Raw genomic sequence first — 23,440 nt, 5'->3', positions numbered from 1 at the left:
CTTTCGCCTCATCATAAATATTATTAGGTTCCCAACAAGTCTACTTAATTTCTTCTTGCTGGCGAATTTTTAAGTTGCAAATAAAATAACATGTATTTGATGTTAAATTTAAGATATGCTTATTATCGAATTGATAATAATTTGCCTTTTGATGGTTAGTAAATTTTGACCCCCCAAAAAAATACTAATGGCTTTAACGAAAAAGTAAGGCATTTTAATTTTGTAATTCTCAAAATTTATCCTTTAGGTTTTTGGTCATCTTCCTATCATACATTGGGATATATGATGATTGCCGTTTCATTGTTCTGCTCCTCCTTCATCGGTGCCTTTTGATGAGATTGTAATCACCGGTTTTGAAGATATCCCTCAATCACGAGGCTTCGATTTGAGATCTCGGATCGCAAATTCTTCAGTTCTAGCCTTTTAACCAAACCATTCAATACCACAAGTGACTCTGCACCGTCTGATTCATCCCAATATGGCAACACTTCCACTACTATCTTTTGCAACACTTTTTGCTCTATGGTTTCTCTAACAAGTTCTTCGAGGTCGCGGATGCTGCCCCTCATATCGAGTAAAATGCTACACAAACCCTGGCACCTACAGTGTTCGAGAATTGGAGTCAAATTTATCCGATCTAAAACCACTGCCTCAATTTCTTTTCGAGCCAAATCTGCTTCTGCAGCTATCTCTTTGTCTGCAAATACTACCGTCTTAGAGGCTTCTGTGGTTAGGGAAGGAAATTGACCGGGATTATTTGCTACTACAATCCGAAGAGGCTGATTGGCACCTGGCTCCTGTGATGTCGGACTTGAAAACTTCTCGGATAAAGATCCAGAAAGTATGATTGCGTCATATTCTTGCAATAACTTTGAGTAGTATCCACCAGCCTCGGTGACCCCTTCCCCGAGCTGGTCTAAAAAATGGCCATTGACAGAAAGGGAATATCTGGATATTACAAAGAGGCCTTCGGTTAGAGTTAAGTTCAAATCGAAGGAACACAGCGAGCAAGATGTCTGACAGACAGCAAACAGGAATATTGAATTTTGTTTCATGTTTCGATTCTATGGTGAAGAGAATTTATTTACCTAAGAGTCACGAAAGGCTTCCCGGTTAACATTTGATGGATCCAGGTTTCATTGAGCCGCTTGCATAACTCTTCCTCAACACCCACAGTCACGATAATTCCTGCATCTTTCAATCTAGCAACCCCCTTTGAAGCCACGATCGGGTTCGGATCCACCATTCCGACCACCACCTTTTTCACTTTGGCTTTAATCAATGCTTCAGTACATGGTGGAGTTCTTCCATAGTGATTACATGGCTCCAAGCTCACATAAGCAGTCGCATTCTCGGCTGAATTCCCAGCATCTCTCAAAGCAAAAACCTGCAGACATAATTTCCTACATTCAGTCATTCCTAAAAAGCAATAAAGAACGGTCAACTTCCAAACAGAAAATATAAACTGAAGTTACCAACCGAGAATCGATCACAAAAACATAATCCTAATCAGCATCAAACCTTGTATAGAGATTTTGCTCTAAGTTCATCTCTCCTAGGATTCCAGATTGGCAGTTCATTACTCTCGAAAAACTGTTACACTTGAGTGCGAGTATTGGATACCGATATATACATGGCATAGTTACGATCAATCTTTTTAAGTTTCTACAAGTAGTTAGAGATGCTTTGAGGGTGATATGCATTGGATACAGGCATCAAGCACAGATATAATTCGAGAACTAAACCATCATGGTTAAAAAATCATACATTTTACAAATGAAGGAGAAAAGGGGTTACCTCAGCATGAGGCTGGCCAGCTTTAGGATGAAACCCTTCACCAACAATCTTTCCATCTTTCACAATGACACATCCCACCAAAGGATTAGGACTTGTGAACCCAGTTGCCCTCCTTGCCAGCTCCACACACCTCCTGATGTAGAAACCATCATCAACACTCTCATCTTCGACCATACCGCATCTAACCCTAACCAAACCCCCGCGTTTTCTCGATCTAAATTGAATTCTGGATACCCTTTTCAATGAATTAAAAGAGCAAGATGGGGAGTATTGATTTCCCAAAAGTGTGGATGTCCGGTTTTGTGATGAAAAGTAACTGAAACCGTGGGGAAAAGCCGAAAGGTTGGCAGAAGTTTGAGTGCAGTGTGGAAAGGAAAGTGATTGAATTTGCATCATTTTCCCACAATTTTAAAATGAACCCTCAATCTCCTAAAAAGAAAATCAATTCCAAAAATCAAATCTTTGCACAAATTCTATCTATTTTCTGATCTTAATCCATCTAAATTGATCAAACGCATAAATAATAACTGATTATAAGACGCGAGAAACGATGAAACTAACAATGCATGAAACCAGAGATTAATAAACGTAATCGAAAAAGAGTGTGAAAGGGGATCAAAGAGATTACCCGCGACGCTCGATCCTCCTAAGCCAAGCGTCACGAGTGATTCAACCGTGCAATGGGTTCTGAGAGATATGATTGAAAAAGGGAGGGAATAAGAAAGATATTTGAGAGAGACAAGTGAGGGTAAATCTGGGGAAAGAAAAGGGGTTGAAAAAACAAAGCTTTTGATTTGGGTATGGTTTTCTTTTGGGTAAGCTTAGGTTAAGCCTTTCAGATGGGAAGCAACGGGACACGTGGTACATGACAATTGGTTGGGAAGCAACGCGGCAAATTTTGTCGTTATAAACAGGAGATGAATGGCGGGCGTCAAAAACGAATTCACGAGCAGATTATCTCCAAAATCCCAGCCGAGAAAGCGCAAGAAAATTAAAGAAGGAAAATGGGAGATTTATACGCTTTGGATTTCGATGGAGTTCTCTGCGATAGTTGTGGAGAAAGTTCCATCTCTGCTGTTAAGGCCAGTTCATTTCTTCTCTCTTCTCCATTGCTTTTACCATCTAATAATTCCTTACCTTATTTTTATTTATTGAAAATTTCCCCTTTTATTGCATATTTTCAGGCTGCTAAAGTGAGATGGCCGGCTTTGTTTGACGGTGTGGATTCGGTCTTGGAAGACTGGATTGTTGATCAGATGCATATCGTAAGCTCTTGAATTTTTTTTGTTTGGTTTTCATAATTAGTTGAGTAATTTGATTGTTCTTGATTGTCGAAGAACTTGGAATTTGGAAGTCGAAATTAGATGCAAAATCAAAATGCAACGTTCTTCAACATTCAAAACTGAATTGAAACTTGGCCTTTGTTGTCTGTTCTAATTTTTAAGGTTTTCCACCATTTTGTTTCATGTTGAGGCTGCGTGGAATTTTCATAGGGATGACAGGTTTTGCCTACTGTTACACCCGATCTTAATCTTCACCTCCTTTGGATGATTGCTTTCTGAGTTTCCTGGATTTTCCTTTACTCTTAAGGATTTGCATTTGGCTGCGGAAAATTCAAATTCGCTCTGTCATTGTAAAGCTAAGCTAGAGGTGCTCATGGGCCGGGCGGCCCGACAGCCCGACCTGGCCCGACGGCCCGACCGAAATATGGGAGGGTTTGGGTAAAAATATAGGCCCGAAATATGTGCTTGGGCAAAAAACAAGGCCCGTTTAGGAAACGGGCCGGGCCTCGGGCACCACTTTTTTGGCCTGGGCCCGGCCCGGCCTGATATAATAAATATATTTATTTTTTAAATTTTTTAATTTTTAAAATATTTTTTATTATTTTTTAATTTTAAAATGTTTTTAAAATGTTTTTTTTAATTTTTAAAATAAATTTTTGATATTTATTAAAAAAAATGGGCCGGGCCGGGCCAGGCCCGGGCTTATGATTTTTTCCGGGCCGGGCCTGGGCAAAATTTCAGACCCATATTTTGGGCCCGGACTAAACCCAGCCCGGCCCGGCCCGGCCCATGAGCACCTCTAAGCTGAGCTTGAACTATTGAGTGAGCTGAATTCAAGTATTTTAAATATTTGATTCGAGTAGCTTGTAACTTAATCAAATTTTATATTTTTAATTAGTAGTGAAAATCTCAATATGAACTCAAGCTTGAGCATAAATAATTGAGTTTGAAGTCGAGCATTAGAATTGAACCTATTTTTTACTAATAAACGAGCTTAATTAAGGCTGATCGAGCAAGCACAAGCAGTTTAATTTTTATCTTAAATGAGTTTGGGCTTTAAAATTACAACTCGATCAAGTTTGAACCGTGTTTCAGATCTTGAATTTCAAGTGGAACTTGAGCTTCTTATAGCTTGAACTCGGCTCAACTCTATTACACCCCTAAATGTATGATCCTCCAAAAAAAATTAGAAATGGTTGAGCATATACCTTATTCTAAACTCTCCCTTGGGTCCAAGTAACATAGGTTGCTAGCAATGCATGGTTGATTTTTTGTTGTTTGTTGCTTATTGAATTAGAAGGTGCTAGTCACTATCTTATCAATTCGTTCAGTTTCTTCGGAATTTTATGGGAGTTTTATTTCCCAACATAATGAGTTTGTATCATCCTTATATGAAGCATTGTACATGTAATTCCAAACAGAAATTTGGTAGCCTATATTTCACATGCTATGCTGCATAGTTTAACAGTAGTACACATCTCAGAAGAAAGGGGAAAAATATCATAGGTATCAAGCTTAAGAGAAGCTGTCTTTTGGCACTCACCTTGCAGTCTCCACAACTTCTTGAAGAACCTGTAAAACTGATAAGAGATAAGCTACACAGTATTGTATTTGAAACTTAAAAAGAATTGCTATTCATGTTTTGGGCGATAGTTAATGTCTAAGCTAAAAATTGGAATTTATGAATGATTGCTATGTTGAAACTAATGTCTTATAATGTCACAGGTGCGACCTGTGGTCGAAACGGGGTATGAGAATCTGTTACTTGTGAGGTTGTTGGTGGAGAGTAGATTACCTTCGATTCGGAAATCTTCGGTGGGTGTAAAAATAATGCCCATGACTCTGCCTTGAAGCTATATTTTCGATATGGAGTATCTAAGATCCACTATGATTCATTTTTACTTTATTCTTAATTAGATTTCTTTCTATAATATTGGTCTGGACCTAAAGCCAATGGTTCAATTTGTAAGGTTGCAGAAGGACTAACTGTTGAAGATATTTTAGAGAACTGGTCAAAAATAAAGCCAGTAATCATGGAAGAATGGGATGAAAACAGGGATGCTTTAATTGATCTTTTCGGTAAGGTTAGGGATGAATGGATGGACAATGACCTAGCAACTTGGATTGGTGCAAATAGGTATATTTTATTTAAAGCTTGTTAAGTTGGAGTTAGGCCAGAGATGCAATGTTTCTATTATCGGCTTGATCAATGAACCTAAAGTATTTGATGTGAATATGTTTATCAAAATTGTTAATAGACGAATCAATAAGTATATGACTCAAATGTAAAGCAAAAGAGAAGCTAACTAGTAACAACAGATGTTAAACCAGCTATGTCACATGCTTTAAGACTCGAGTTTTGTAATGGCACATTTTGCATCAAGCAATGAACTGAAGATGCTTATGCTGCAGGTTTTATCCAGGTGTTCCAGATGCCCTTAAATTCTCTAGCTCAACTATATATATAGTCACTACAAAACAGGTGCTGTGAGTTTCTTTCACTCTGATTGTCCCTTCCTCCTCTCTCACACAACGCACACATGCACAAGAACAAGATGAAAAGTTTGCTATCAGTTCGAAGAGGCAAACATTGTGGATATATCGGTAGTTTGATCCGGTCTCCGGAATTGGAAATGAAAACCAAGGCAAAAGAAAAGAAAAAGGGGGTAAAAAGGAACTTGAATGTAGGAAAGTATCAAAGTTGAGATCAGTCATAGTCTTTTCCTGGTTCTCCTTTTATTACTTGGTCTACAGGTCAATTTTTCCTTCACCTGCTAATGAATGTGTTAGTTGTTCATCATCTTTGACTGTTCCTTTTCTTTCTGCCTGATTCCAGAGCCGGTTCGCGGATGCTTTGTTACGAGAACTTGCTGGAGTAACTATCCCTCCGGAAAGGATATATGGCTTGGGAACTGGGTTAGTATTTTATCTGATAAGCATTTGGGGAATTTTGCTCCTTATTTGCTTACAATAGTAAGGGTCTTTTGAATATTTTTATCAGGCCCAAGGTGAAAGTACTGAAACAACTACAACTGAGACCAGAACACCAAGGGATGAAACTACAGTACGTTCATTACATATCATTTGCATCACTATTTTCTGATTATAATGATATCAGTATCTCCATTACCTAATACTCAATTGCCATATTTTACCTCTGCTTTTTTTCTCTGCCTGTTTGGTTTTTTAATCTTACTGAAACTAATTCAACTCTCATTTTACTAGCTTTGTGGAAGATCGGCTTGCAACCTTGAAGAATGTCATCAAAGAACCAGAATTAGATGGATGGAACTTGTATTTAGGTATCATTCGAGTTTTTGAGCTTTTAGTTTGATGAAATTTGGCCTGCTGTCAATGGATGATAAAAATATCAGATACCTCGCAATATTTAATTTGTTTTTTACGATTTAGGATATTGCAAAATCTGGTATTAAATTTATTATTCAAGTAGACATCTATAAACCATTGAATATCTTTTATCCAAATCCGTTTTTTGTTTGATGGAAATATCGTCGGATGTCTTAATCCATTTTCTAAATTTATGGATACCGGATCTGATCAATGTCATTTAAGTCGAATCGGATTGATCGGTTAGACCAAAAATTGGTCTGAAGAAAAAGACTAGATTGGATGGTCCGCAAATCGCTTGAAACTGGTTGAACCAGACTAAAAAACTTTGTTGAACTGATTTTTTGCTTTTTTATTTTTATTTTTTATAATATTATTATTTATTTTAAAACCATAATTTGAATTCATTCATTTAAATACATAGTTATTATATAGTTTTTCACTTATTTTTCATTAAAAAATATTATTATCTAAGATAATAAAAAGATTATTGAATAAATGAAGCTGATCTATATTATTGGATGGATTGCTAAGAAAGAAAGGTATTTGTGTGAACAGGTGACTGGGGATATAACACTCAAAAAGAGAGGGAAGAAGCAGCTAACATTTCCAGAATTCAGCTACTCCAGCTCTCAGACTTTAGTAAGAAGCTCAAATAACCTTTCCCTTTGCCATTGCCTTTCACCATTATATGCAGTATATATCCAACTCATATGTTGGTGCCTAATGGATGATGACACTAACCATTTTCAGAAACCTATTTATGAAAATTCTCAGTTATTTTCTTTCTCACTATTAATTCATATATGTACATATACATATACATATATATATATATATATATATATTAAAGGGTAAATTCACCAATAATTTGGTAGAAAATTATATGTGTTACTGTACACTGTTAAAAAAATCACATTATTTTTTATTAAAACAAAAATAGAAATATTAATAGTATAGTTTACCCTATATTAAATTTAAATTGTTTTAAAAAAGTGTCCTACAAAGTGGACACGTTTTCTGATCATGATCCATCCAACGGTCCAAACACGCCCTGTGGAAAACGTGTCTACAGTTTTTCAAGCACCTGATCTCTTCCCCTCTTTCGAACTCGTTCAAGCAAACGGCACAGTCCGCCGGTGGGTCGACGACGAGCTCCTCGAACTTTATTACCGGAAAGAGAAGAGCGGGTACGGTGGTAGTCTCGGATGTTGTTCGGGTCGGGTTTTCCGGCCAAACCATGTCCGATTCGATGAAATCGGAGAGTCCGAGGCGGTTTAAAAGGGCGGAAATTAGATTTCCGATGAAACACAGTAATGAAAGTGCGTAAAGCAAGGGTTTGGGTAAGGTAACTTCGGCGTAACTAGCAGGAAACCCCATGAAGAAAATTTTACAGGGAAAAGGTTTTGGGTTATGTATCTGGAGAAAAGGAAGGTTGTTGGCGTGGGTTGATAGAGTAGTGCATGGTAAATGTGAGTGAAGGGACTGCGTTATATTTATGGATAGAATTTTGTGGCTGATGAGAAGGGACGGCTGCGTTTCGGAAACTTCTTAAAACTAAAATATTAAAAAAATCCTTAAAATATATTCTTTATTAAAATACTAATATTTTAATTTAGGTCTAATTTTACCTCCTAATTTTTGGATTTTAGATATTTAATTATAATATTTTAATTTAGAATTTAATCCTGATTTAAAAAGTTAAAAAGATATTAAATTTTTAAAAATAAAATTAAGATAGTCAATACTATACCAATGAACATGAGGTGTAATCGAGTCGAGCCTGAATATTGTTAATCTTGAGCTTAAGCTTGACTCGAAGTTCAATACTTAGTTTGAGCTCGATCAAACAACTGTTTTTAAGCTCAAGCTTGATTAAATTCATTTACCAATTTTTGAACTCAAGCTTGACCTCGACTCAATAATTAAGTTTACAGTTAATAATATATATCAAGGGCAATAACATAATTTAGTAACATAAAAATTTGAAAAATTCAATGAGTTTCACGAGTCATTCGAATAAAGTATTATTAAACTCAAATTCGGCATGATCAATAGTTCGAGCATGAGTTCGGCTTGATAATTATTGAATCAAGTTTGAATTTTTTCAACTCAAACTCGAGTTGCTTACAAATACCAATGTCTCATTTACATTCTTAAGTGAGCGTACCGTTTCGTCTTAATACTAGTACATATTGGCACCACATATTATAGTGTATCATTTCAAGTTTATTTATATTTTCAAATATATCTCAATTATATAATTTAATTTAATAAATCTTGATTTTAAATGTAAATGTAGAAAGTTTAAAATGGTTAAAATAAAAAATTATAAATTAGCTTAAAATATCAATTTTGTATCTACCGGTATAGGACAATACAAACGAATACAAGTGGCATTAATTGAAACTGACTTAAAATATTTTTTTATATTTTCGACTAAAATTGCATTTCATCTTTAAATTATTTTTTTATAAATATATTTGTTTGATAAATTCCGTTGACGGTGGTAATCTAATATTAAAAAAGAAAAATCTCTTATAAAAAAATGCCTAAGTTGTCACGTGGTGTAAATGAAAAGAAGTAACGAAGTGGAAGTGTGAGACTGCTAATCAGCGATAAGCCACAAATCATCATATAATTTCTTAATTATCTATTTTAAAATAGATTTATCCCAAAGTTGGGATTATTTGTCTAATTCAATGGATTTTGAATTAATCCCACTAAACTACTATTTGGTAATATACATCCCTAAATTATGATTTTTTATTTTCAATTGGTTTTCAAATTTTAAAATGTTTTAATTTTATCTTTAATTTATCGTTGTTATAACAATTAAGTCTTTTCTTTATTCAAAACCGTTAATTTAACTATTAAAAGACACGTTAAATCTTATGTAGCTAAATTTAAAATAAAATTTTTAAAGAAATAAAATATTGTCACAAAACTTTTAAAAGAAAAAAAACTAAAAATAAAGTAAAACTGGAAAAAAAAAGAGTGAACGATAAATCTATTATAAAAGTTTCAAAATCTCAAAACTAGGATTTTTAAACATTTATTTAAAATTTTCATTTTAAATTATGTCACACAAGATTTGTCATGTAATTTTACGATTAAATTAACATTTTAATAACAAAAGGACTTAGTTGACATCGATAGTTTAGGGATGTAATTAAAATAATTTGAAGTTTAGGGATCAATTTAAAATAAAGGTTTTAATTTTGATGATGTTTGGTGTAATTAACTCTCTTATATATATATATATATATATATATATATATATAGGAGTATACTTTGGAGTTAAAATATGTTTTAAGCTTTTGTATTATCTGTACATCTGAATTTAGTATATTTATTTTCATTTTAAATGAATTTAATTTCTCTATTTTTCGGATTATTAGTACATTAAAAAAATTATTGCACAATTATCAAGTAATGATTTTATTTTATTTTTAAAATGTTTATCATAAATTTAACAAAAAAATTAACAATATTAATATTTTAGAAACACCAAGTGGAATAAATTTCTAAAATAAAATAAATATTAAATATTAAATGGGAAAAGAATGTAAACACTTAAAAGCATGTTTTATTTATTTATTTTCTGAAAAAAGTGAATGAATCAAGATATGGAATTAGGTAAGTCACGTTTAAAATAATTAGCCCATTGCTGGACCATGAACAGTTCAACACCTTTAACTCGTGATATATTTATTTTGTTTAAAATACGCGATAAGTATTTTTATAAATTTTGAAATTTAGTTTTTATATTTTTTATTTTAGAATTCAGTCCTTTTGCTTTTAAATTTTTAAAATTTAGGTCCGATATTGTTAAAATTATTTTGTTAAATTTAAGTTCAATAGCTACCAAACGAGTTTTTTTTTTAAATGTCACACCAAAATATTTAAGAAAATAAATGTTCTTGAATTTTGAAATTTGAAAGATAAAGAGATTAAATTCCTAGAAATAAAAGCTCATGAGCTAAATTTTAAATTTGTGAAAAGTACAAAACTTGTGGTATATTTTGAAATAATATCATTTACGGTAATTTAGTCATTACTTAGCTATTGATGTCACGAGTTAATCAAGTACCAATAATCGAGTAATTACTAAAATATTGTAAATAATATTATTTGAGGGTGATATTAATTTTATATAAAAATATATTTTACCAAAGCATTATTTGTTTTATATTAATTTTTAAAATATATTTCTTCCTTTTGCTCACACTTGGTATGCCATAATCTAACATAATTTATATATTTATACTATATATTAAAATTTTAACTGGTATCATAAGTCAAGTAGACACCAACATAGTTGAATAATGACTAGACATTTTTCATGGGGTGAGCAGCTTGACCCTACTTGGGTTGGGTTTGGACAAGATTTTTTATGTTTCAGGTTGGAGCGATCCAATTTCAATTTAAATAATAAGAATATTTTTAAATTTAAATTTAATTACGAAAATATATAAAACATTAACTTTAAATTTGTTACTTTTTAAATAAAAAAACGGGCTTCTTGTGTGAGGCAGGTCGAAAACGAATCTGCGCTCGAAAATTTTTTGGAACCAAGTCGTAGCCCGACTCATAGGCAAGTCTAATAATGACTACATACCATTCTTTACAAAGTAAATTATATTATTTTGAAATTATTTTATTTTTATTTTTATTTTATACATTTTACATAAAGAATAGAAAATACATTTATAATAGGATTTGAACTTAAAACACTATAGTACACAACGTTACTTTATAATGTCACCTTAAGTTTGATTTGGATTTTCTATTACTTTTTATAAATAAAGTTAAAATATATTGTAATTCTATGTACTCTTCTTAAATTTAAAATTTAATATTTGTACTTTTATTTTTAGAAATTCAGTCCTCTACTTTTTAGATTTAAAATTCAGGTTCAATTGTTAACATTATCAAAATTATTCTCGTTAAATTCATGTTCATTACAACGTTATTTTTTGTTACGTACTACGGTTGAGTTTTTTTTCAATTTCAAAATGTCATACCAAAAATTTAATGAAAAAATTTAATGGTATTAACAATTGGACCTTAAATTTAAAATCTGAAAAGTAGAGAAACTAAATTACTAAAATTAAAAATATGAGACTAAATTCCAAGGTTTGGAAGAGTACAGGGACTGATAGCATATTTTAACCATATATTTATTACATAGTACTATAATAATCTAGTTTTTTTTTAAATATTTGTATATCCGTATGGTATTGGTTTGTATCTAATATTAACATGCATAACAAGCACCGGTTAGGGCCCACTGAATACTGTGATGTCAACCGCTGGATCGCCCCTAAAATTATTCATCACAAATCAAACGAACATAAAACAATTTGTATTGGAAGGATATTCTACGCATTTCGTATTATATTATTACTTTTCAGTACGGCTCCTCTCGCAAGGCTCCCTTGTTTCTCTTTCCCAAGGGAAACAAAATCACATTTCCTCAGCTCGATTCGCGTCAAAGGTCAGTAAACTAACTTAAATCCTTAACAATTTTTAAATCGATTTTACATTTTGTTTGGCTGCTGAGAAAACGAAAGAAAATGAAAAATAATTGATCGGAAACTTTTGAGGAAATGTTTGACATTCAAGACTGTTTATGCATGAGTTTGAATTACTTATGAACTAAAACCAATTTGGGACGGAAACTGTTGGATTTTTACCTTTGTTCTTCCTCTGCGTGTGTGTGTGTGTGTGTGGGTTTTGCTTTCACTTTCTCAGCATCCAAACTGAGATTTAGGGCTTGTTAATATTTTGTATTTACATTGTTTTAACATACCATGGAAATGTTATTGACTTGTTTAGATTTAGCTTTTACTAAGGCACCAATAAGTGTTAATGGTTTGTTGCAAATATCCAATTTAATGATCGAGAGTTGTTTCTGGTTGCAGTTGGCAAAATTCACTTTTTGGGCTATGTGAGTACCATAGTACCACTCATTTGTTTAGCTGCTATAATGGCTGGAATTAGGGTTTCAAGACTGAGGTCACTTTCAAATTCCTTATATTCATCTTTAAAACCGTCATCACTGCCGTTATACAGTTCGTACACGACGCTTACAAGAATCGCTGATCACAGCTATGTTAGAGCATCTTATGCTCATTTGAATAGTTTTTATGACAAAAGAGAAACCCAATCTGCTGCAATGTTTATGAATACTCCTATTAGGGTTGCAGCATCTGATCCTTTGGCTGATACCTGTTTCCGCAAAACCAATCCCGTGTCTGCGTTACCCTCAACCTCATCAACATTGCGTTTCTGGAGTATTTTTCCTTTTGTTTCGTTAAGCCCAGTGTTGAGACATCAACCGGGTTTGCTGTCTTTCAGTAGCAAGGCAGATAAACCTGTGGAATCTGAAGTTTCAGCTGCCTCTGGTGGAGAGGGAGTAGATGTAAGTAACGGTGGTGTTATTGGCAATGATTGGATTGATAAAGTCAAAGATGCTTGGCACAGTGCTGAGGATGTACTAGGTTATACTGGGGAAAAGGCTAAAGAAGTCTCTAACAAACTGAAGCCACATGTTGAACAGTTGCTTGATACCTATCCGTACCTTAAAGATGTGGTTGCTCCAGTTGGCTTTACTTTGACTGGCACTGTATTGGCTTGGGTGGTCTTGCCTAGGCTTTTAAGAAGATTTCACAACTATGCAATTCAAACTTCAGTCCTGCCTTCTGGAAGCTTGCTTGGGAATCAAGTTCCATACGAGAAAAGCTTTTGGGGAGCTCTAGAAGACCCAGTGAGATATCTTATTACCTTCATGGCATTCTCTCAAATGTTAGTGGTCCTGAATTTTAATATTCAACTCTTTATCATCCATTTATTCGTTTTTTCCTGCATGTTTTTTTTTTTGGGTCAAATGTATAATAAAATATGGTGCCTTCACTTGTAGTGGCATGATGGTGGCTCCAAGTACTATCGCATCACAATACGTTACACAGGCATGGAGGGGTGCAGCTATCCTTTCATGTGTCTGGTTTTTATATCGTTGGAAAACAAATCTACTTGCTAGGGCACTTGCTACTCATAATTTAGCAGGGACTGATCGGGAAAAGTTGTTAACTCTGGACAGAGTTTCATCCATTGGCCTATTTGTTGTTGGGTTAATGGCTTTAGCAGAGGCATGTGGGGTAGCCGTTCAATCTATTCTTACAGTCGGTGGCATAGGAGGTGTATATTTTCTGCTAACGCATATGTTCTCTTAGCATGGCTTTCTAGGTTTGAATTTAAAGTGGCATTTCTGTTTTCATATACTTTCAACTTTGCTATGTTCCCTCTTACATTTTTGTCTCTCTGTGTGTGTTTGTCTGCACGATTTTGAATGTTTTGCTTGTTCTGAACTTAAAGCAGAGGCTAGACTTCAGCTATATTGCTGATGATATGTAAAGTACAATTTGGATTTGATTATCTGTCTATAACATATTCCTTGACATTTCTGATCCTGCTGCTTGTGAGCTTTAGCAGGCTTGTAGTATGCTAAGTTTATATAATCATAGTTTTTCATTCGATTTGTCAAAATTTTTGGTATAAATCATAATTGCTCTTATCTATCATATCTCCACTAGGACTTTTCTTGTAGTATTTTTAAATATCAATCTTTATTCTTGGAATGATTTTGAAGAATATGCAATGGTTTGCAAATGCTGTTTTTGTGTTTGTTGCCAAAATGAGATGATGCCTAATTGCTATTTCTTGGAACTTCATATTTGTAGTTAATGGTACATATAACTTGTTATTGACTGTAAAATAATCGTATAACTGATTCAATCCTCCTCATAGGGGTGGCTACTGCTTTTGCTGCCAAGGACATCCTGGGAAATGTGCTCAGTGGATTGTCCATGCAGTTCTCAAAACCTTTTTCATTGGGTGATACAATAAAGGTAACACCTAAGTGAGCTGATATTTTCATTGAGTTTTCTTTCTTTCACCAATGCTAATGGATCCAATCAGCTTTTTCATAGTTAAAGTCCAGAAGGAGAAATAGAATTGCTTTCTTTATTTTCTGAACGTTGTATCGGCTGAAGTGTGTATTTCATGCTTGGTATCAAGAATTGGGCTTCTTGGAGAATTGTGCACGGCATAATTGATCTATTTATTAATTTATTGTACCTCATTGCCTGGTTTTTTGTGAATCAATCACTCTTCACTTTCAAGTTAGCACTTATTGGTTATGTATATCCAATGCACTCTGTTGCTCCTTATTGTACAACTAATAAACCCTTCAGTTATTTCTCTGATCTATGCTTAAACATAAGGATATATAGGTATTCAGTAATCCTGACTGTTCCAAAGATGTTTGGTTTGTATTCCATCTTACTAGGAACTGTGCCCGTATAATCTAATTGCCTTGTATTTTGGTGGTAGCAGATGATTCATGATTATCTTGTGATATTGACTAGTTTGGATTTGATCTTTTTTTTTTCCTTTTCTGTGTGAAGTTATATATATATATTTTAATTGCAGGCAGGATCTATAGAAGGTCAGGTAGTGGAAATGGGACTTACGAACACGACATTACTAAACTCTGAGAAATTTCCAGTTCTGGTTCCTAACTCACTCTTTTCCAGTCAGGTTTGTTTTTCACAAGTCATCGACTTTACTGAGAGTATGCTTATTTGCTTGTCGACACATTGCCTTCGAGTCATGTCCAAAACCATCAGTCTTGGTTATTTCCCATGTAAAACTTTTAGGTTATTGTGAACAAATCACGTGCCCAATGGCGTGCAGTGGTGACCAAAATTCCCTTGAAAATTAAAGGACTTGACAAGGTTCCCCAGATATCAGATGACATTAAGAACATGCTGCGATCAAACTCGAATATTTTCTTGGGAAAGGAGGCCCCTTATTGTTTCCTGTCTCATATAGACAGTTATTATGCAGAACTGACCATTGGATGCAATCTCAGACGCATGGTAATCTCTCATTATCAGTTCCTTTTTTCCGATATATTTTGTATGATCTCGATCTAGCAACCTACCATTGCTTTACCAGTTTCCTTAATCTTTTACAAGTTCCATATTAAGACTGAATCCCACTTAGAGATGGCAAAAACCCAGATTTGCTCCATGGATTTCACACAGTCCAATCCAAATGGGAGGGTTTCTTGTTCTTTTTTTAACAAGAGGAGGTGGGCAGTGGAGCAAGGCAATTCTGGTATATGCTTGATCAGATCCGCCCATCTACCTTCTAAAATTACTATTTTACCCCTTAAATATAATTTAAACATTTATGCGAAGATAAGGTAACCTTTGCCCCTAGCTCGCTCCATTGTCATCCATAATCTCACCAGATAAAACAGATGTGAAAACGTAACTATCTGCACTAACAAACACGCATAGCTCTCAACCTTGACTTGTTTTCCTCCTCAATATTTGTTGAGGATGCCAGGCGAGCTCGGCAGCATCATCTTTTCTAAAATTCATCACTTTAGGCCTCACTTGTGTTTTGTCTTTTTCTCATTTCACTGATATCCTCCATTGTTATTGTTTGGTATGTAACTATAGAGCAAAGATGAAATATACTCTGCACAACAAGATATTCTTCTGCAGTCGGTCCAGATTATTCGGAAGCATGGTGCTAAATTGGGCAGAGCCTGATTCCAAGGTACAACCACTCAGTGATGCAGCAAATGAAGAATGATATTGCTTGTGTAGAGTCCGAGCTACGAGATCGTATCCCAGGTTTCTGGAAATGTCCATTGCACTGATTTACAGACATAAATCATGGAACTCAATAGCGATAGGAACATGTTCAGTTTAAAGTGATTTTTGTTTACAGTGAACTTGTGAAGAAATGGCTTTTGACTTGGTGAAATGTTTGTTTGTTTTTTTTTTGGCTCAGCTGACCAATGAAGTATAGGACTGTATTCTTTGCCAATATCAACAATTTTTTTCTCCTTCTATATATATATACTTAAATACATATTTTTGTTTTTAATATCATTATTCATCTTTTATTACTATTTTTGTTTCATGAAATTTCTAATTGTACCAGTTGATACTATATTTTAATTTTTTTAAAATCAATTGTTATTTTTTCTTGATTATTTTAGTTTTCATAATTATATTTAAAAATATGATAAGTTATTTTAACTTAATTAATAATTTATACTATTTATTAATGTCTACAAGACTTTAGCTATTAAATATTTATAATTTTACATGTATATCTGCAATATTCATATTTATAAACTTAGGAATATGTTATAAATGGATCTGAAAATTATTTAAAAATATCAATAAATTTAAAATAGTAATAAAAATAAACTAATATTATAACGGTCTTGTTTCATGACAAAACTAAAATAAAATAAAATGTGGATGAGTTAGGAATTCTCATCAAAACCATAATTTTAAATAATAATAAACACAAAAAAATAAAAATAGTCTCAAAAGTCTATGAACCAAACATCAAGCACGTTTCCATGGATGCTACATTCAGGTTTTCCATTAAAATTCAGATAAGATCACTGCAATCCGATTATGGTTTCCCAACATGCAAAGGCCATTTCTCAACCATGAAAAAGAATGGGCAAGGATTAAATTATAAATTCAGCTTTTAATAATGAACTGTGCTACCAATTGCTTTAACCAAAAATTTGCAATACCGAAAAAGAATGGCATTATTTGCTTCTTAAATGAATTTGATTGAAGTAAAAAAAAAAAAAAAGGTGAAGAAATCTGGCCTTAATTTAGTTACTTCCGGTGTTCACCATGTTCATCTTCTCGGGCTCAACTGCTGCTTCGTTTGCCGCCGATGCTGCATCATCTAAACCCAATCTCTGCAACTCCTTCGAGAATCCATTCACGTCTTTGGGATTCATTTTGTATGGGGTGTGTGAAGGACCAGGGAACGAACCATTTGTTACTTCTTCTTTGTACTCTAGGAGAGCTTTGTTTATGACGTCTCCGACACGAGCAAACTGCTTGCAAAACTTTGGAGTAACCTGCAGAATCCGTTTTTGAGTACATTCTATTTATACAAAGGAAATAATCTGCAAGATAAAAACAGCAATAGTTCGGTTAACCTTTGCGTGATGTGGGTGTTGCAGCATTCCAAGTAGATCATGGTAAACTAGAACCTGTATCAACAAAAATCATGATTAACTGCAAGTATTTGTACGTGAAGCAAATAAAAGAAATTTAAAAAGGTCAGGAATATAATCATACGACAACACGATACCGAAATATAGCCTTTTTAGTCTCTCTGAAACAAATATCATATAACAATCATGCAGCACAAACACAAAGCAATACGATTGCAACATGAAATAAAGGATTAAGAGTAACACAATCATTTCAATAAGAACTCGTAAACAGTATTACATGGGACATGGGGGTGATTGCTAGATACATGTATGTGCCAGACACGGATGCTTTAAGAAAAATGAATAATCCGATCAACATAGCTTATAAAGAAGCTCGAAAGTAGAGTGGAGAAAGCAATGTTGCTGAACTTATGCATCAAACCTAATCGTTTTCTGCAGGACAGCAGAACCATAACACTCCCTTTTCGAGTAAAAACTCCATTTTCATGGTCTAATTAGCTATTGGTTCGTATATGAAAAAAAGAAAAAAAAAACTTGAGGTCCATAGTTATAGCATCAAACTAAGCTTTTCTCTAGAACAGCATCAGCCAAATACGTCAGTAAATGTAAAGAAGAGACTATGGACAAAATCAGACGATATTTATCCAATAAAACTAATAACTCTAAACTCTTTGGATGTTGCCATAATCGAAAATGCTCCTTAGCTCTGCTTTTCAGATAGGGAATGGGGCAACCGACTAAATGTTCTAAAGCTCAATTGAACTACAATTCGATAGGCAGTTCTGAAAGTGGAGACACAATATTTTTACTACGAACTGCAGATCATAACAATCATGTATCTACAAACAGAATTACGTTTAGTAGTATGAAATAAACCTGTCCACTGCAAAAAGGACCGGCTCCGATGCCAATTGTGGGAATTTGGAGAGCAGATGTGGCTGCAGCAGCCACAGGTGCTGGAACACATTCCAAAACGACCGAAAAGCATCCAGCTTCTTGCAAAGCCATGGCAGTCTCTACAACCTGCATAAACCAAACCCGAAATTTAACATATTTCAGAAACATGCATATGCATATAATCAAAGGTAAATCCTAAGAGAGGGGAAAGAAAAGGCAAATGAAAGTGACCTTGACTGCACTAGCAACATTTTTGCCTTGAGGCCTGAATCCTCCAAGTACACTAATTGCCTGTGGAGTAAGTCCGACATGTCCAATAACCGCGATTCCAGCCTCAACGATGGCTTTTGCGGCGGTGATTCTCGAAGGGGACCCTCCTTCCAATTTGATAGCATCCATCCCTCCTTCTTTTAAGATCCTAACAGCTGTATCAACTGCCTGCTCATAATCCAAACTGCAATGAGCCAATAACATTAAACATCACCAAACTATATCCTACACATTTTCCTACAAAGCTCCATCTTTCCAGAGAAGCCGCTGAGGAACCCTCAATGGATCATTATTTTCCCGTATCGAACTGGACCCCGCAGAGAGCCTGAGTGCGTCTCGAGATACAGAGGGTATTGTCTAGAAACAACATACGTAAAAGCTAGAGGACAGAACAGGAGAGGCATGTCTCGAGAAATGGTTTCACTGTTTTGAGACATTCTTCTATTTTGTTAATTTGAGATAGGATTCACATCCTGACTCCGTATTTGGTCTCACAAGACCACGTGTCAATATTAGTAGGCCCATTTGACCTCATATACAGTAATCTGAGTTGCTCCGGCAACGAAACTTGACATCTCAAAATCGGATTTAGTTATCGAGTCGAATGTGGAGTGTCATGTTCGGGCCTGAGTGCCTCGAGAGAGTGCTTAAAGAGGTGGCGGGGTAAGCGCCTCCTAAGGCACTCAGACTCTAAATAAAGTCGAGACAAAATACCACTTGGAAACCATACCAAGCCGTTGAGTTCCGCCTTCCCACAACAAACATAATACAATAATTTTGACCTTGAAATGTAATGAGAATTCATTCAAATAATGAAGAGCTTCTTCATCACTACCAAGTAATATAGTTTTTTTTTTTTTTTTTGGTTCATGGAGGTACCTACCTGACTGGTACTAGTCTCATAGGTCCCAAACGGCAAGTCACCAACGAGCAACGGGCGCTTAGCGCCGCGAGCAACGGCCCGGCAATGGACGAGCATTTCATCGAGCGTGATAGGAAGAGTGGTGTCGTGGCCGTGAACGACCATGGAAGCAGAGTCACCGACGAGGCAGATATCGATGCCGGCGGTGTCGAGGTGGACCGCCGACGGGTAGTCGTAGGCTGTAACCATGGTGATTGGCTCACCTTTCTTGTATTTTTGCCTTAGCTGGTTAAGGGTCACTCTCTGATTGGGCGTTTGAGGTTTTGGGCCACCGTATACGGTGTTCTCCGGGACGTTGCTCCGACGGCGAATTAGGGAGGCGCCGGCGAGTGAAGAAGCCTTGGATAACTTGTGTAAAAACGCCATTTTTGTCGGAGATTGTCACAGAAACAAGTGATTAAGGTGTGTTTCGGGAAGTGAGAATTAATTGATTTGTTATATATGGTAGCTATTGATGCCATTGGGGAGTGTAAAGTGACGAAATTAGTGTCTAAGGCTGCGGACGGTGGCGGCGCCACCTGCACCAACTTCCCACCGCCATTTTAGACGAATAATATTAAATATTATAAGTAAAAAGACATCTACAGTCCAGTCCCTCTTTATTTTGAAATTGTGCAAATTAGTCTGTCTTAGTCTCTAATTTCAAAAGTAATCACAATCAATTGTATATAATTTAAATAGTATAATAATAAATCTAGCCTTCAATGTTTAATTTTGTTATTTTGGTTTTATTTCTAAAAAATTTAATAAATTCAACTTCAACATTTACACATTTATACAAATGTTACGAGACAAATTTGTTAAATTAAGATTAAATTAATAAAATATGTAAATTTTAAGAGTTAAATTTATGATTATACCAATCAAAATCATGTATAATTGATCGAAAAATTGTCCTTAATTACTTAAATTTAAAATTAAAAGAGTCCGGAGAAATTTTTACCAATATTATAAAATTACAGTTATATAAAATATGTATTAACTTGGTAATGAAAAAAAGTTAAACTTAAATATAAAATTATGATATAAAATGGCATTATTGATATACCAATGTTTATTCAACTTGTCAAATCATTGGTATAATAATAATAATAAATTATAAAATTTTATAATTTAGTTTGATTATCAATTTTGTTTCGATTTTTAATTATTTATCAATTTCAAGTGATTCATTTAAAACTGATTTAATCCTTACCGATTTGTTGGAATCGAGTTCTCCTATCATCATTGCTTATAGTTGTCTTCATAATTTTAATATCGAAGAGTATTATGTTTTATTCACGAATTAAATTTGATCAAATTATTATTTTTATCATATGATATTGGAGGAGAATAATAATAAAAGATTTAAATCCGAATCATCTAAGGTGTGGAATAAAACTTTAACCACTATTACAATCAAATTTTATAACAATATTTTTCTTATATAAACAATTGTTGGTAAAAGGAAATATTATACTTAAACATAAAATTATGATCTAAAATGGCATTGCTGACACTAAAGGCAAAGGTTACTAATAGTTGAATCAATTTAATTAGTTCGATTTTTGGTTCAACTGATCTAACAATATTTGAATATAAATTAAAATTTTATTAAAATTGTTAAAAAATTTATAAGCTAGTTCATTGAATTTTTTTCTCAATTCTGAGCAATTCACTTAAAATTAATTTAATATTTATCGTGATATGTCGAAATTGAATTCTCCCCATCATCATCGTCGCCTACAACCACCTTCAATCCAAGAGTAATTTTAATATCAAAGATAATCATATTTATTTATAAGTTGGACATGATTAAATCTTTTTTTTATCATATGGTATTAGGCTAAAAAGTTATTGAAAATCAAAACTCGTACCATCTAAAGTGTCAAATAAAAATTTTAATCACAGTTACAATTAAATCTTATAATTTTTTTATAAATCAGTAACATCGATTAATATGAAATTAAAGGAAACAATGAAACATTAAAGGACGAATTATATTTGTTGGATATAAAATATTTAATACATGTGGGATGGTAAGATATATTGTACTATAAGAGAAACAACTCAAGTTCTAACTCTAAAGTTCATAATATTCACAAAAAACCTCTGAAATATTATTAAATTTTGATAAATAAATAAAAAAAACTTTAGAGTTACAACAGTAAATATCTGATAGGAAGGATAATTTGATCTAAAAATATAAAATATTACAGGTTAAATTATGCGCTTAGTCCTTATACTTCTACATAATTTGAGATTCAATCCTGTATTTCAAAACTTAAAAGTTCAATCCTCTTGTTCTTTTTCAATTTGAAAATCCTAGTTCAATAATTGTTATTGTTGTTATTAGTTTTCGTCAAAATTCATTAGCTTAACATATTTATTTTTCATCAATCATAGATTACGTCATACGAGGACAAGTTAATTGCTATGTTAATATGAGATCGATAATATAAAAAACACTAACAATATTATTGATTGGACTAAGATTACTAAATTAGAAAAGTAAGAGGACTTAATTTTTACGCTTTTTAAGTATAGAGACTGAATCCGAATATTATCAATGTATAGGCATAATGGCAAATTTAATCGATATTTCATGTAATAGTGGTCCAACGTTATCGACAACTAACTTTTTATTTTACAAACCTAAAATAGTAGGTAAAAGATTCCATTTCCAAAAATAAACTCTTTGCCAGTTATAGATAATAGTGAATATAGTGGAATCTACGGATACATATGATAATTTTATTTCTTTATTAATAAAGTAAAATAAAAATAAGGAGTTAAAAATTAAAACAAGGTAAAAAGAGGGAAAATTACCAATAAAAGCCGGTTTTTCAAAATTTACCGAAATGGGCCGATTTTTTGATTATCTACCGGAATGGGCCATTTTCCGCGAAATCGCGTCCACGTCAGCGCGACGTCAGGGTACGTGTCAGGACATTGCGTCCACGTCAGCGCGATTTGCTTACGTGGACACAAATCGCGCCTACGAGGACGCGATTTGCTGACGTGGATGAACAGTTTATGTTTTTAAGCTTGAAAAACTTTGAAAGGCCATAACTTTTCGCTCGGTTGTCCGATTGAGACGATTTTTTTTATTTCGAATAAATTTTCGAGATCTATGCGCTGACAAACCGCCGAAAGGGGTTTGCCGCAATTTTCGTCGAAAAAGATCCCTTTTTGCCCCTAAATTTTGATTTTTTCGGTTTAAAATTGAATTTTGAAACATTCAAATCATTATTTTCCTTATTTATTTGAAGTAAACACCGGATTTTTTTTTACAGAATTGTCTTATATCATCCTGTTATAGGTATAAGTCAGCTCATTCCACTTTTGAGAAGTTCCCTAAAATTTTCCATTTTATTCAATTTAGTCCCTAAAACCTAAATAGTCATATTTTCAAATCTAAGCTTCGTTTTTCAATTCAAATTCAATTTCATCCTTCCATAACATTCAAATATTCTTAAATACAAAATTTCATGCTAATTTTGAAATAATTACACTTTAGTCCCTATACTGTAATTAACAAATTATACTTTACAAATTAGTCCCTATTCATCTTTAAGCGCTTTGTCGAACGTAGATCTCAAAATTTATTCAAATAAAAAAATCGTCTCAATCGGACAACCGAGCCAAAAGTTATGGCCTTTCAAAGTTTTTCAAGCTAAAAACATAAACCGTTCATGCCATCGCAAAAATCGCGTCCTCTAGGGCGCGATTTCCGTCCACGCCAGAAGTCGCTGATGTGGACGTGATTTCTCTGCATGCACTCGACATCGCTACCGACGTGGACGCGATTTTGCGGAAAATGGACCATTCCGGTAAATAATTAAATAGTTGCCCATTTCGGTA

At 33.8% G+C, this 23,440-nt stretch overlaps 4 protein-coding genes across 4 annotated transcripts; 2 read left to right on the top strand and 2 right to left on the bottom strand.

Annotated features, from left to right (window-relative positions):
• Positions 1-192: 192 nt before the first annotated feature.
• Positions 193-2,588, bottom strand: LOC105790347 (riboflavin biosynthesis protein PYRD, chloroplastic). Its single transcript, XM_012617908.2, has 4 exons — positions 2,426-2,588; positions 1,798-2,226; positions 1,089-1,387; positions 193-948 (listed from the first exon to the last, which is right to left on the bottom strand). The coding sequence occupies exons 2-4, from the start codon at positions 2,191-2,193 to the stop codon at positions 345-347; spliced, it is 1,299 nt and encodes a 432-aa protein (XP_012473362.1). The 5' UTR covers positions 2,194-2,226; positions 2,426-2,588; the 3' UTR covers positions 193-344.
• A 129-nt stretch (positions 2,589-2,717) lies between these two features.
• LOC105790348 (uncharacterized) lies at positions 2,718-7,220 on the top strand. The gene is made up of 9 exons (XM_012617910.2): positions 2,718-2,879; positions 2,982-3,062; positions 4,806-4,895; positions 5,051-5,217; positions 5,493-5,562; positions 5,917-5,996; positions 6,082-6,144; positions 6,306-6,382; positions 6,987-7,220. Exons 1-9 carry the CDS (start codon positions 2,802-2,804, stop codon positions 7,085-7,087), a joined length of 807 nt encoding a protein of 268 aa, XP_012473364.1. The 5' UTR covers positions 2,718-2,801; the 3' UTR covers positions 7,088-7,220.
• A 4,564-nt stretch (positions 7,221-11,784) lies between these two features.
• LOC105790345 (mechanosensitive ion channel protein 1, mitochondrial) lies at positions 11,785-16,397 on the top strand. The gene is made up of 7 exons (XM_012617903.2): positions 11,785-11,928; positions 12,356-13,238; positions 13,354-13,631; positions 14,241-14,341; positions 14,925-15,032; positions 15,152-15,373; positions 15,965-16,397. The coding sequence occupies exons 2-7, from the start codon at positions 12,421-12,423 to the stop codon at positions 16,055-16,057; spliced, it is 1,620 nt and encodes a 539-aa protein (XP_012473357.1). The 5' UTR covers positions 11,785-11,928; positions 12,356-12,420; the 3' UTR covers positions 16,058-16,397.
• Positions 16,398-16,879: 482 nt separating this feature from the next.
• LOC105790344 (3-methyl-2-oxobutanoate hydroxymethyltransferase 1, mitochondrial) lies at positions 16,880-20,160 on the bottom strand. The gene is made up of 5 exons (XM_012617901.2): positions 19,559-20,160; positions 18,637-18,843; positions 18,385-18,531; positions 17,488-17,541; positions 16,880-17,406 (listed from the first exon to the last, which is right to left on the bottom strand). The coding sequence occupies exons 1-5, from the start codon at positions 19,961-19,963 to the stop codon at positions 17,152-17,154; spliced, it is 1,068 nt and encodes a 355-aa protein (XP_012473355.1). The 5' UTR covers positions 19,964-20,160; the 3' UTR covers positions 16,880-17,151.
• Between the last annotated feature and the right edge of the window lie 3,280 nt (positions 20,161-23,440).

This window comes from Gossypium raimondii, chromosome 8 (genome assembly GCF_025698545.1).
Source record: "Gossypium raimondii isolate GPD5lz chromosome 8, ASM2569854v1, whole genome shotgun sequence".
NCBI classification, from domain to species: domain Eukaryota; kingdom Viridiplantae; phylum Streptophyta; class Magnoliopsida; order Malvales; family Malvaceae; genus Gossypium; species Gossypium raimondii.
This window is presented reverse-complemented; position numbering and strand designations above follow the sequence as displayed.

What these genes read in the sequence shown, in the direction of transcription:
- LOC105790347 (XM_012617908.2), bottom strand. Translation starts at nt 2,193, where the DNA reads ATGATGCAAATTCAATCACTTTCCTTTCCACACTGCACTCAAACTTCT. An exon ending in CTGGCCAGCCTCATGCTGAG is followed by an intron (nt 1,388 to 1,797) that starts GTAACCCCTTTT and finishes TTATGTCTGCAG; the next exon opens with GTTTTTGCTTTGAGAGATGC. An exon ending in AAGCCTTTCGTGACTCTTAG is followed by an intron (nt 949 to 1,088) that starts GTAAATAAATTC and finishes TGTAATATCCAG; the next exon opens with ATATTCCCTTTCTGTCAATG.
- LOC105790345 (XM_012617903.2), top strand. Translation starts at nt 12,421, where the DNA reads ATGGCTGGAATTAGGGTTTCAAGACTGAGGTCACTTTCAAATTCCTTA. An exon ending in TTCATGGCATTCTCTCAAAT is followed by an intron (nt 13,239 to 13,353) that starts GTTAGTGGTCCT and finishes CTTCACTTGTAG; the next exon opens with TGGCATGATGGTGGCTCCAA. An exon ending in GATGCAATCTCAGACGCATG is followed by an intron (nt 15,374 to 15,964) that starts GTAATCTCTCAT and finishes ATGTAACTATAG; the next exon opens with AGCAAAGATGAAATATACTC.
- LOC105790344 (XM_012617901.2), bottom strand. Translation starts at nt 19,963, where the DNA reads ATGGCGTTTTTACACAAGTTATCCAAGGCTTCTTCACTCGCCGGCGCC. An exon ending in ATGAGACTAGTACCAGTCAG is followed by an intron (nt 18,844 to 19,558) that starts GTAGGTACCTCC and finishes GATTATGAGCAG; the next exon opens with GCAGTTGATACAGCTGTTAG. An exon ending in GTCCTTTTTGCAGTGGACAG is followed by an intron (nt 17,542 to 18,384) that starts GTTTATTTCATA and finishes TTGTTGATACAG; the next exon opens with GTTCTAGTTTACCATGATCT.
- LOC105790348 (XM_012617910.2), top strand. Translation starts at nt 2,802, where the DNA reads ATGGGAGATTTATACGCTTTGGATTTCGATGGAGTTCTCTGCGATAGT. An exon ending in TTGTTGATCAGATGCATATC is followed by an intron (nt 3,063 to 4,805) that starts GTAAGCTCTTGA and finishes ATAATGTCACAG; the next exon opens with GTGCGACCTGTGGTCGAAAC. An exon ending in CTTCGATTCGGAAATCTTCG is followed by an intron (nt 4,896 to 5,050) that starts GTGGGTGTAAAA and finishes TCAATTTGTAAG; the next exon opens with GTTGCAGAAGGACTAACTGT.